Genomic DNA, 12,618 nt, shown 5'->3' on the forward strand with positions numbered 1-12,618 from the left:
CTCCCTCTCTCTCTCCCGCTCCTTCTCTCTGTCTCCCTGTGTCTCTATCTCTCTCCCTCCCCCACCAGTGCTCTTTGAATGTCTTGAGTGTTCGTCTCACCACACTTTTGCCGGCGTTAATTATTCCTGAGTCTTTATACTTGCAATTCTCTAGGAAAATCGTTCCTTGTTTTAACACGCATTTCTTTAACAACTAGATAACTAAACACCTATGTCTTTCATATGCATACTGGTTATTCAAATCCTCCTAAATTATCTCTCTGCTGTTAATGATTTTTCTTTTGCTTTTTGGGTCACACCCGGCGATGCACAGGATACTCCTGGCTCTGCACTCAGGAATTACTCCTGGCGGTGCTCGGGGGACCATATGGGATGCTGGGGATCACACCCAGGTCAGCCGCGTGCTAGGCAAATGGCCCTGTGCTATCGCTCCAGCACCATTAATTATTTTCTTATGTGACTAAAGAACAAAGAACTGCAGTCTGTCACAACTTACCTAGCTTCATATGAACATTTTTGCTTTTTACACGTACCCAACAAAGTTCATTGTTTTCACTCCTCTGGGAATTTGGGTGGGCTAAAGGCCCTGGGACCTTTCTCTGTACTTTTTGGAAGACCCAGGGAAGTATTAAGGGATCTAATGTGACTGTGAAAAACAGCTTAAATCATTCTTATTCAGAGAAACGCACCCGAAAACAGCAGCGAGAAGTCAGTGATGATAGATACCAGGGTGCTGGAGTCTGAGGGCTGGAGGCAATGTGGTAGTACCTGGCCCCTCTGCCAGAAGCATCTTGGGATCTAGGCCAAGTTCACTGAAAGGACAGAAGCCAGTGCAGAGTGAACCCATGTTCTCCCCGATTCTGCTCCTGGGTACAAGTCCCAGGGAATTCCTAGACTGACAGTGGCGACACTCTCTGAGTGTTATGGTGATAGGAATTGGAGGTGCCCTGAGCAGACGTGCGTGGGAAACTGGGACCGAGTGAAGGCGAGTGCATACCGTGGGGTACCAGGAGCTGTTGTAAGCAGCAGACTAGACTCACACAGGGCAGCCTAGGTGGGACTCGAACATCAATACTGAACAGAGCCAAGAACAGGCTCGGATGTGCAGATCCCCTGCAATGCATATGGATGTGGGATGCGTGTAGACGAGGTAACACACGTTTCTCAGGAGCAGCGTCAGGCGAAGAAGATGCTTCACGGTCTGGAGGGCAGGTGGCACGTACACAAGGCCAGCGCCCTTCCCTGGCTGGAGCGTGCGCAGAGAGCCCAGGAGTGGAGCCAGTGGAGTCTGGGGTGTGGGGTCGAGAGTCCCAGAAGCCATCGCGGCTGCTGCCGTGTGCTTCCAGACGGCCACTGGCCGGGTCAGCACCATGGAGAGCTGCCCGCTATCCTGTCCAGCCGCCCGCGTGACTGACCAGCGCCTCTGCTGCTTCTCTCGTTTCTCTCCCCCTTTCCCTCCTACTGACTCTCTTCTCTCTATTTTTCTTTCCAGTGCCTTCTCTGCCCCCCCCCTTCCTCGGCTCTGCTCCCCCTCCCGGTGCCCTGACCCACCTGGCCTGCGGGCCCCCACTCACTCCCTGGCTTCCTTCCCTCCACTCCCTGGGGCCTTACTCTGCCCCCCAAAGCTTCCTCTGCTCAGCCCTGACCCCACATCCCCGTGCCCCGCCCTGCCCCCTCCCGCCGCACCCCGACTAACTGGTGTTAACCCTCTTCTCTCTTCCTCACGGCTGGCAGGCCCACAGGTTTGAGCTCTGTTTCTGTCACTCCCACCTCATCTCTTCTCGGCTTCACCCCATTGCCCCCCTCCATCCCCACTGCACCCCACCTTCCCATCCTGCGGGGCCCAGGCCTGGCCCAGCCTTTGCAGACTGAACGCAGCCGCCCTCTCCCCTGCCTCGCTCCCCGGCCTGGGGTGAGGGGAGCGAGAGTAGGAAGAGGAGGAGGAGGAGGAGGCCCCGGCCCAGGGTAAGTGACCCCCCCAGGGCTGGGGGCGTGAGGAGGACAGGAGCCCAGCAGGGCGGGGGGGTCTGCTGAGGGGACGGGAGCTCCCGAGACCCCGGCGGGGCTGTGGAAAGAGGAAGTCGCCCTCTCTGAGGAGCTGGCAGGAGGAAGTGCCCCCTGGCAGGAAGAGGAGCCGGGCCAGCCCCCCCCCGCAGCTCTCCAGCCAGAGCCCAGCCTGATGCCTGGGGGCCGTGGGTCTCAGCTGGAAGTGACTCTCATGGGACTCGGGGGCTTCTCCTTGCCCCACCCCCCACCTCCTGCCCACTCAGTCAAGACAGAATATGCCCGAGTCGCCACCTCCAGGAAGCCCCAATGTGCCTTTTTCGTGATCTGGACCTTCTTTTACACCTGATCTCTCTGAATACAAGCTTGAAAACAAAATCTGTGATTAAAAAAAAAAATTACATGACACGTGACATAAAATCAATTTTTAAAGTTTTTGGTAGGTTTAGGGACCACAGACAGTCGTGCTTGGGGGCTACTCTCAGCTCAGTGCTCAGGGCTTGCTCCTGGTCGTGCTAAGGGAACTGCGAGGTGCCAGGGATCAAACCTAGGGCCCTCGCATGCAAAGCATGTGCTCCAACCCGAACATGGACCCATGGTCGTGTCTCAGTGCCCAGCTTGCTCCATGGTTAGGAGTACCAGCACACTCGTATGTGACAAGCCGTCCCATAGGGCCTCCTCCACCTCCATCTGAGCCCGTGGACTCGGTCACCTTCCTGTCACAGAGGGGGACAGGGAAACCCGGCCAGTCAACTGTGTGTGAGGACCGGGTTGTGCCCTGAGCCTGGCGGCGGCTGGGACTCGGCTCTGTGGAGGTCACTGGCCTTCGCGGGAGAGTGGGCTGGGAGCACCCCCAGGAGGCCCGTGTTTGGGGGATCCCCCTGGGACTGAGCTTGGCTGCTCTGGTTACAGGGTCTGTGATGGTGAAGTCCCCACTGAACCGGGAGCTGGTGGCCACCTATGAGGTCACACTCTCAGTGATCGACAATGCCAGCGACCTCCCCGAGCGCTCGGTCAGCGTTCCCAACGGTGAGCTCCCCGCAACTGCCCGCCACAGGGTCTCGGGGCCCGGGAGGCCGTCGGGAGCAGGCAGAGGCCTGGCACAGAAAGGGGGTCCCAGTTTCCTGGTGACGTGGGTCTGTGTGTGTCCTGGTCCCTAGAGCTCAGCCCTGGGGAGGGAGATGGAGCCATAGCAAGTAGGGTGTTTGCACACAGCTGACCAGGTTCGATCCCCGTCACCCCAGGATGGATCCCTGAGCACAGAGCCAGGAGTCAGCCCGGGGTACCACTGGGTATGGCCCCCAAACAAACGAAAAAAAGTTCTCAGCCTAGGGGAGCTGGCAGCTAGAGTTCTGAGTGAGCGTGAGGCACCTGCCGTGAGATGGTGGGGAAGCAGAGTTCATGCCGGGCTGGGTGCCCCCATCACAGTGGCCCAAGGGCTGGGCTGGGGGATACAGCAGGAGCCTCAGATCTGAGCAGAAGCCACAGGGTCAACACAGCAGAAGCAGAGAGAGAGGGAAGAGCAAGGCCACACCAGCCACCCTGCAGGACGGGACAGGGGCTGCCACTGCCAAGAGCAAGAGCAGGATGGGGGTGGGCTTTGTGTGGAAGAAAGGAGGGACCTGGGCACAGAGTGGCCTAGAGTGGCAGCTGCCATGAGGTCAGGACAGGCAGAGGTGACAGATGTCACTGCTTATCTGTACGGCTTAGAGGCCAGGGAAGAGAGAGGGAGAGGAGAGAGAGGGAAGGGAATGAGAGAGGGAGCTGGAAAGAGAGAGAGAGAAAGAGAGAAAGGGGGAACAGGAGAGAGGGAGAGGAGAGAGGGAGGGAGGGGGTGAGAGGGAGAGGAGGGGAAGGAAGAGAGGGGAGATGAGAGGGAGGGGACGGAGGGAGGTAGATGAGATCTTTTTTCAGGCCTCACGCTCAGGGGTTCCATGCTGGCCTGGTTTCCTGGGGGATACAGATCATGGAGGACAGAATCAAGGAAAGGATCTTAAAGATCCTCTTCGTCCTATCCCATGGACCAGATTGGAAACTGAGGCACAGTAAGGGTGGGGGGATCCCAGTTACCAGTCCATTTGTGGAGCCCCAGGCCCTTTCCTATATGATAGAGCTGACTCGGACCCGCTCACCCATCACCTAGCCCACGGGTGCCCGGCCAGGGGAGCGAGCCCATGGGTGACTGGGCCAGGGGAGTGGGCCTTGCCACCCCGAGGGTGGGTACTGCAGCCCGGTCAGTCCCCGAAGGCTGGGAGTTCTTGGCAGCTTCTCCAGCGGGGCTGAGGCCTGGTCAGGGCAGGCAGGCCCGGCACCTGGCACTCCCTCATGCCTCCTGCCCTGACCCCCACCCTCCAGCCAAGCTGACCGTCAACATCCTGGACGTGAATGACAACACGCCCCAGTTCAAACCCTTCGGGATCACCTACTACACGGAGCGGATCCTGGAGGGGGCCACCCCGGGCACCACACTCATCGCTGTGGCCGCCGTGGACCCCGACAAGGGCCTCAATGGCCTGATCACCTACAGCCTGCTGGACGTGGTGCCCCCAGGCTCCGTCCAGCTGGAGGACTCTTCAGCGGGTAGGAGAGGCCCCATGCTGGACCCATAGCGTCTCCCCCTCCAGGTGGAACCCCTGAGCCACGTCCACTATATGAGTGTGCTGGACCCTCCCAGGGGCCCAAACCAGAGGGCAGGATGGAGTGCCAAGCTCTTGGTTGACTTTGATGCCCCTCGGAGGCCTTTGGGATGTTGCCCCCGTGACCCACACCCCCACTATGCTCTTCCAGTCACTCGGGGAGCAGAAGGCCCAGAGGCCCGTGCTGCCTCCTGGGCTTGTGACCAGCTTTGCGACCCTCCTGTGAGAACAGGGCATCGGCAGCATCCAGTGAGAAGTGGCCCAGCGGGCAGCGGGTGCCTCTATGTCCTAGGGAAGGTCATCGCCAACCACACGGTGGACTACGAGGAGGTCCACTGGCTCAACTTCACTGTGAGGGCCTCGGACAACGGCTCCCCGCCCCGGGCAGCAGAGATCCCCGTGTACCTGGAGATCGTGGATGTCAACGATAACAATCCCATCTTCGAGCAGCTGTCCTACCAGGTGGGCCGGATCTGCGCCCTGCCCAGGCTCTGGGGGCGTCGGCTCCCACACCTTGCCAACCTCGTCACCCTGAGGAGCTCCCAACCCAGACGAGCCGGGCTCTGCCGTCTCTGGCCTAGAGTCTTGTTCCTAGGGAGGGCTAGACAGAGAACAGACCCGGCTACTGTCCCCTGTCCCCTAGGAATCTGTCTTCGAGGATGTCCCTGTGGGCACCATCATCCTGACCGTCACTGCCACGGACGCCGACTCGGGCAACTTTGCCCTCATCGAGTACAGCCTCGTGGACGGAGAGGGCAAGTTTGCCATCAACCCCACTACGGTAAGCAGACCACGGGTACCCAGGCTCACAGGCTGAGCAGCCACCCACTGTTTTGTAATCGTCCCCCCACGTCTGGTTCCTGGGTGCCTGTGTTCTCAGAGGTCTTTTTGAGAAGTCAGCAAATCATTCGGAGTCTCAGACATCCTGCAAACCGCCGCCAGCCTGCTCCTGTAGGCGTGGAAGGAAGTGGCCGCAACTCTTGGGACTAGCCCTTTGTGGCACGAAAGCTTCTGAGCTGCGTTCCCACCACACCAGAAAACTTGAACTGAGGCCATGGGGTTGCTTTGTGAGACTGGGGAGAAGCCTAGGAGCAGGAGAGAAAATGAGCACAGTGTTGGGGTGGGGGCAAACGGGAGGGAGGTCCTGCTGGGTGTGTGGTCCTAGACTCCGGTGTTGGGCTGTTCAGGCCCCGTCCTCGGGCAGAGCATGTGCATGGCGCTGTACTCAGGTATCGCAGTATATGTAACGCCTGTACGTGTGGCATATACTCAGGGATCAGGGTGTATGTGGTCCTGTATCGGGTATAGTATATGCACAGTATTATATTCAGGTACTGAGGCATACCTGTCCCTGTACTCAGGTCTGTAGAGTATGTATGGCCCTGTTCTCAGTAGAGCATCTGTGTGGCCTGTGCTCAGATGTACCATCCACATGGCCCCATGTTCTGTTATAGCATATTTATGCTCTACTCAGAGCGGGCTGGAGCGATAGCACAGCGGTCGGGCGTTTGCCTTGCACGCAGCCAAGATGGCCGAGCCGAGTTCGATTCCTCCGCCCCTCTCGGAGAGCCCAGCAAGCTACCGAGAGGATCTCGCCCGCACGGCAGAGCCTGGCAAGCTCCCCGTGACGTACTCGATATGCCAGACACAGTAACAATAAAGTCTCCAATGGAGACGTTACTGGGCCCGCTCGAGCAAATCGATGAACAACGGGAGGACTGTGACTGTGACTGTGACTCAGGTAGAGAGATAGTGTAAATGTGGCCCTGTGCTCAGCACATCCCCCATGTCCCAGGAGTGTCGGGCATGGGAGATCAGACCCTGGGGGTGAAGGGGAGCCAGATTTCAGACGCCTGCAGGTTGGCTCAGAGCCGCTGCTGTTGGCATAGGGAGAGAGCCCTGTTGTGGCCTTGGAGATCGGTCAATGGCTGGGCTGGTACTGGGCTTGGCTTCCTCCTGCCTCTCCTGCCCACACCCCTGCACCACGCCCACTCAGCCATGCTCCCGACCTTACCAGGATCAGCAGAAACTCACGGGCGCTGCTGTGTACAAGGCCAGGGTGTGGGCCCCCGCCTGTGACAGGGCAGCAAGGACCCCACTGGGGGTCACGGTCTCTATGTGTGTGCCACCTCTAAAGCCCAGACCGGTGTCCAGCACCAAGTAGAGGCATGGTACATAGCTGCCACGTGGATGGCCTTCCTGCTAGGGTGACATCTATGTGCTGGCCTCTCTGGACCGGGAGAAGAAGGACCACTATATCCTGACTGCTTTGGCCAGAGACAACCCCGGAGACGTAGCCAGCAACCGCCGAGAGAATTCAGTGCAGGTGAGACCGCCAGGGCGGGCGTCAGGGGCAGTCTGGGGAGTGGTTCCTGCACTGTGGGGACACAGCCCCGCCGGACGCGCAGAGACACTGTGATGGGAGGGGAAAACCAGAGCTGGCCAGCTGCTAACTGGCTGTGGCTTAGGGACATGGGGAGTCTTTCGGAGAATATCCTGCAGCAGACGCCCCTAAGGCAGCTAAAGCTGTGAACCCCCAAAGCCACATGGCCAGTGTCACCTTGGGTTCATTTGACTCCATCGGGGGCCAAGGAAAGGAAGCATCCCGTGGGCCAGAGCAATAGAACAGTGCGTTTGCCTTGCATGTGGCCGGCCTGGGTTTGGTCCTCAGCACCCCTGAACCCCACTAGGAGTGATTTCCGAATGCAGAGCCAAGAGTAAGGCCCAAGCACCGCTGGGTGTGACCCCAAAACAAAGAGAAGAAACACCGTCAGGCGAGCACACAATTCTAAAGCAACTGTCTTCTCGCCTCTGAGAACGCCGAGGCATCCCAGCTCGCCTGTGTGGTGCCCGCGGCCTGCACAGCTCCGAGCTCCAGCCAGGACCCCGAGTCCAGCCTCGCTTTCCCTCTCCCCCTTCTTCTCCAACCTGCTCTCTCCCTCTCCAGTTTGAATCCTCAGTGCTCGAACTCTGAGGGTGAACTGAGCGGCCTTTGGGCAGAGACATCCTCACATCCTCTCAGGGAACTGGGACCTCGTCCCTGTCACCACGGCCGGGGCAGGCATGGCAGAGCCTGTCCTGGAGACAGACAAAGGGCCACTTGCTGAGCTCAGCGCAATGGCCAAAGAACGTCACCAAGCCCCAGAGTCCAAATCCCAGGGATCAGGGGAGACGGCTGGCCACCAGGGTGACATCCATCCTGGCTGGAGTAGGGAGCCTGGAAGATTCTGCATGCTGGAGGGCTGCTTTACGCACTGCTGTGAAGGGGCTGATGAGGATTCGGTCAGCAGGGTGGGAGCAGTCAGCGGAGAAGGGCCTCAGGGTTAGGGATTGCCCTGGGCTGGGGAGTCTGGGGGAGAACAGAGTTCCAGGCTGGACCAGACCATGGTCTGGAGGGGCCCCTGGCGTGCAGGGACCACAGGCCCCAGGTCTGGGATGAGAGTCATGTCCACAGGGCTATCGAGGGATGTGCCAAGGCCAGGGTGCCAACCACTGCCCCCCGCCCTGACTGAGTATTTGCTCAGGTCAGTGTCCCCTGCCAGTGTGACTTCCCTGCACTGTCGACTCTGCCCTCCCTTCATGTCATCCGTGGGCTCTTAGTGAGCACATCTCCACAGTTGCTGGAACCATGGAACAGAGCCGGTTTCCACCAGCCCATGGGCCCTGAGTCCAGACATATTTCCAGTCACAGGAATCTCACCAACTTCTAAAGACTGACCCAGACGCTTCTCACCAGAAACAACCTTTGGGATTCATTCCTTCATTTTCCAGTCCACTTCATCCAGTTCTCAGGGGGTGGGACCCTCTACTGGAAGATCAGGGGGCACGGCGGGAAGTAACCCCTCCATCACAGGGCACAGGTCACACACAAACACACCCCCGCACAAACACATGCACGCATGCATGCACACACACCAACATGACCGCACGCATAAACACATGCACACATGCAAACGCACATACACCAACACACAAAGACACATGTGTACTTTTCACGCAGACATCTGCACGTGAACTCACTCTGCCTGGGCTGGTGCAGCTACATGGGTCACTGTCACGTGCACGTCTGTGGGGTGTGGGAGGAGAAATCCCCACAGAGGTGAGAGGCGTGTCACCTGAACACCCACAGCAACCCAAGTGCTGTGAGTTTTTTCTCACCAACATTATACCAAGGTCAAGGGTCCGTAAGTTGTTGGAGCTTTGCTCCTTGGCGGTTGCTCCCAGTTCTTGAGCCCATGTTCTCCCTCTCTTGCTTGACTCTATGTCACTGTGCTTCTTCAGATCTGGAGAAGCCTGTGTTCTGGCTTGAGCACAAATTCTCTCTCTCCCCCCTCTCATTTTTCTAAGTAAGTTTCTATTAAAACTAGCTTGCTTCTGGGGCTGGACTGATAGTACAGCGGGTAGGATGTTTGCCTTGCACGCAGCTGACCCTGGTTTGATCCCTGGCACCCCAGATGGTCTCCCAAGCACCACCAGGAATAACTCATGAGAGCACGGCCAGGAGTAAGTTCTGAGCACTGCCCATGTGTAGCCTAAAATGGACCCACCCAAATTGCTGGAAATTCCAGTACCCTCAAGAACAGTGCCAGGGACACCCATCCTTCCTCCATCCTGCCGGATGCCCTGTCTCCCTACATGCTCCTGACCTTTGACCTCCCCAGGTGGTGATCCAGGTGTTGGATGTCAATGACTGCCGGCCACAGTTCTCCAAGCCCCAGTTTAGCACGAGTGTGTATGAGAACGAGCCAGCGGGCACCTCTGTCATCACCATGCTGGCCACTGACCAGGATGAGGGCTCTAACGGGGAGCTGACCTACTCGCTGGAGGGCCCTGGAGTGGGTAAGAGCCCCCCTCCCCCACACCCCACCTGGGCTCTGGGCATGGCCGGAAGGCTGTGGTGGCTGCAGCTGGGGTGGGGGAGAGAGAGAGGAGAGGGGAGAGGAAGGTGGATGAGGAGAGGAGGAGAGGGAAGAGAGGAGAAGAAGAGGAGGAAGGGAAAGAGGAGACGAGGGAGGAGAGAGAGGAGGAGGAGGAGGTGGAGGAGGCTGTCTCAGCCAGAACCACCCCATTCTCCTGTGCCACCTGCCAGAGGCCTTCCACGTGGACATGGACTCTGGCCTGGTCACCACGAAGCGCCCGCTGCAGTCCTATGAGAGGTTCAACCTGACCGTGGTGGCCACGGACGGCGGGCAGCCCCCGCTCTGGGGCACCAGCATGCTCCTGGTGGAGGTCATCGATGTCAATGACAACCGTCCGGTCTTCGTGCGGCCGCCCAATGGCACCATCCTGCACATCAGGGAGGTACGGGCGTCCCTGGGCCCCCGCACACCCACATCTCCCCTTCCGCCTCCCCAGCCTGCCTCCGTTGCCCGGGAGAGTGATGCAGCCCACGTTGGGCCTCCAGGGTAGGGAAACTGAGGCCAGAGAGGATGCAGAGGTGCCACGCCAGGAGGCCTGGTCAGCCGCTGGTAGGATGGGCTGGTTGGACAGGTCTTCGGTTTCAGAGCGAACTCAGTTATCACAGGCCAAAGGGCCATGTGCAGGTGACTTCTCGGGTCTGTTCATCTGCAAAATGGAAGCTGTGCTAGAAGTGGTCCTGGATCACTGCCAGAGATCGGTTTCCTGCTGCCCTCGCCCGTCACACACGCCCCCTCTGCCTGCTGTTCCCGCTGAGCCAGCGTGGACACCCAGAAAGGGGAAGTGGCCGTGGTTCTGCAACCTCCAGGTTGGCTTCGGTCCTGGCTCTGGTTGCCACGGAAGCCGTGGAAGTGCTCCTCTGCCTGCTGCCCTTGTTCAGGGTACGAGAGGTGGTGCCTCCCCCCTGTTCTTTGCGAGTCTCCATAGCTCAGGTGTCAGGGGCCTATCCTTGTGGTCATGGGGGAGAGCCTGCCCCCAGGCCCATTGTAGGGAGCCCTGGGGTTTTAACCTGCTTTTTCCCTCAGTGGAGTTCAGAGCGGCCAGTTCAGGAATGACCTGTAGGGACTCAACATCCTGCCTCCCTGCTCCCGTCCTTTCTCCCGACAACCAGCGTTTTCCTCTGTGAGACTGGTGTTTTTTTTCTTCTTTTGGTTGGGTCATTGGCGGTATTCCGCTGTCCCTGGCTCTGTGCTCGGGAGTGACCCCTGGTGTTGCTCAGGGGAACATGTGGGTTCCAGATTCAAACCAGGGTCATTGGGGTCAAAGCAAGTTCCTTTTTTAAAAAATTGAGTTACCAGGAGATATGGTTACAAAGCTTTCATGATTGAGTTTCAGATCAAACACCCATCCCTCACCAGTGTGCATTTTCTACCACCAATGTCCCCAGTATCTCTCCCGCCACCTCTGCCCCATCCCACCCACTGCCTCTGTGGCAGGCACCTTTCTTCTTACTCTCTCTACTTTGGGGCATCATGGTTGCAAAGCAAGTTCCTCAACCCCTGTGCTCGCTCTCTCTGGCCCGTCTGACTTTTTTAAACAAGTTCGCTCAAAACTTATACATTCCTGTAATCTGCCTTGAATATTTTCTATGGAATCAGGTAGGGTATAGATTAATAATAATAATATGAGTTTTTTTTTCTACACCATTTTACGGAGTTCTATTGCTTATTATTACTTAGTTTTTATCTTCTAGGACTCCATATTTTGGAAGATTCATGTGTCTTCCAGACAAGCATCACACAATGAACGATTTAAATTTTATTGTGTTTTATTTTTTTCATTTTGGGATCACTCCTGACATATTTTGGGGACCCTATGGGAGGCTGGGGGTCGAACCCCAATCAGCTGCATTCAAGGCAAACTGCCTACCTGCCCCTGTTCTTACTCTCATTAATTAAGTGCAACCACTACCATTTGCTGCCATGACCCATAAGGGGACCAATGATTGAGCTGATCTTTTTTTAACTGCAAGCAGAGAGACAGAACTTATGCCCTCAACAGCCTTCCTATGGGTCAAATGTGTGGTGTCACTTTGGCTTTTTGATATCTTAGAGATCAATCAAGGGGTCCTGAGGCTAGGGCTCAGAACAGCAGAATGGGGGCAGGAGCTGAGACAAGTCAGGTGCTGGTCCACGTGCTCAGCACTTGTGACCCCTGGTTTCAGTCCTTGGGTGTATTCCAGAGCCTCACCTGATCCTGGCTGTCCCCCTCTCCCCACCCAGCTCAGCACTGAATCATCCCTGGGAGGTGCCCACCCTCTCTTGGGCCCTGTAAACAAGTGGCATGGCCACGCCACACGGCAGTTCAGTCACAAGCTCACAAGCTCCAACAGGAGTGCCCAGCAGCTGTCCTTGTCCCCGCTCTCATCCCCCATGGGGTGTTTGAGGACATGTAGAATATCTGAGTGAGGCAGCAGATATGAGGGAAGTGTGTGTGTGTGTGTGTGTGTGTGTGTGTGTGTGTATGTGTGCGGGGGGGAAGGGGTGACCTCAACTTTTGGATTTCTCTTCTGACTTCTAAACCTGGGCATGAATAGGACACAGGGGCTGGGCAGCTGCTGGCAAAGTGGACACCCTGGGAGAATTTGGAACATGGGGAGCCCAGGATGGAGGGACAGTGGGCAGTGACCCAGGGGGTACGGTCAAGAGGGCACCCTAAGACGCTGGAAGAGGGCGAGGGCTTGCGGCTCCAGGGGAAGGACGAAGAGCTAGCATCAGGGGGTCTCTGAGATGCCAAAGGTCCCTCCCTCCCGGGGCGCCCACAGGAGATCCCACTGCGCTCCAACGTGTACGAGGTGTATGCCACGGACAAGGACGAGGGCCTCAACGGGGCGGTGCGCTACAGCTTCCTGAAGACGGCGGGCAACAGGGACTGGGAGTACTTCACCATCGACGCCATCAGCGGCCTCATCCAGACTGCCCAGCGCCTGGACCGCGAGACGCAGGCGGTGTACAGCGTAGGGGCGGGGCCCGGGCTGGGGCAGGGGCGGGGCGGGGCGGGGCGTGTCCCGAGGCGGGCCAATGCCAGGGGCGTGTTCTGGGCGAGGGGCGGGGCCAATACC

General features: G+C 58.0%; 1 protein-coding gene across 2 annotated transcripts in view; it reads left to right on the forward strand.

Annotated features, from left to right (window-relative positions):
* The window catches only part of LOC130022597 (cadherin-23), a 67,733-nt gene that overhangs the window by 45,664 nt on the left and 9,451 nt on the right, over window positions 1–12,618 (forward strand). For both annotated transcript variants that reach the window (XM_056113363.1, XM_056113364.1), the window contains 8 exons: window positions 2,917–3,033; window positions 4,360–4,584; window positions 4,933–5,102; window positions 5,284–5,421; window positions 6,847–6,966; window positions 9,302–9,479; window positions 9,730–9,941; window positions 12,322–12,513. In XM_056113363.1, the coding sequence (XP_055969338.1) occupies window positions 2,917–3,033; window positions 4,360–4,584; window positions 4,933–5,102; window positions 5,284–5,421; window positions 6,847–6,966; window positions 9,302–9,479; window positions 9,730–9,941; window positions 12,322–12,513 (1,352 nt within the window). The remainder of the gene's footprint in view (window positions 1–2,916; window positions 3,034–4,359; window positions 4,585–4,932; window positions 5,103–5,283; window positions 5,422–6,846; window positions 6,967–9,301; window positions 9,480–9,729; window positions 9,942–12,321; window positions 12,514–12,618) is intronic.

This window comes from Sorex fumeus, unplaced genomic scaffold, assembly GCF_029834395.1.
Source record: "Sorex fumeus unplaced genomic scaffold, SorFum_2.1 ptg000020l, whole genome shotgun sequence".
In the NCBI taxonomy this organism is placed as follows: Eukaryota; Metazoa; Chordata; class Mammalia; order Eulipotyphla; family Soricidae; genus Sorex; species Sorex fumeus.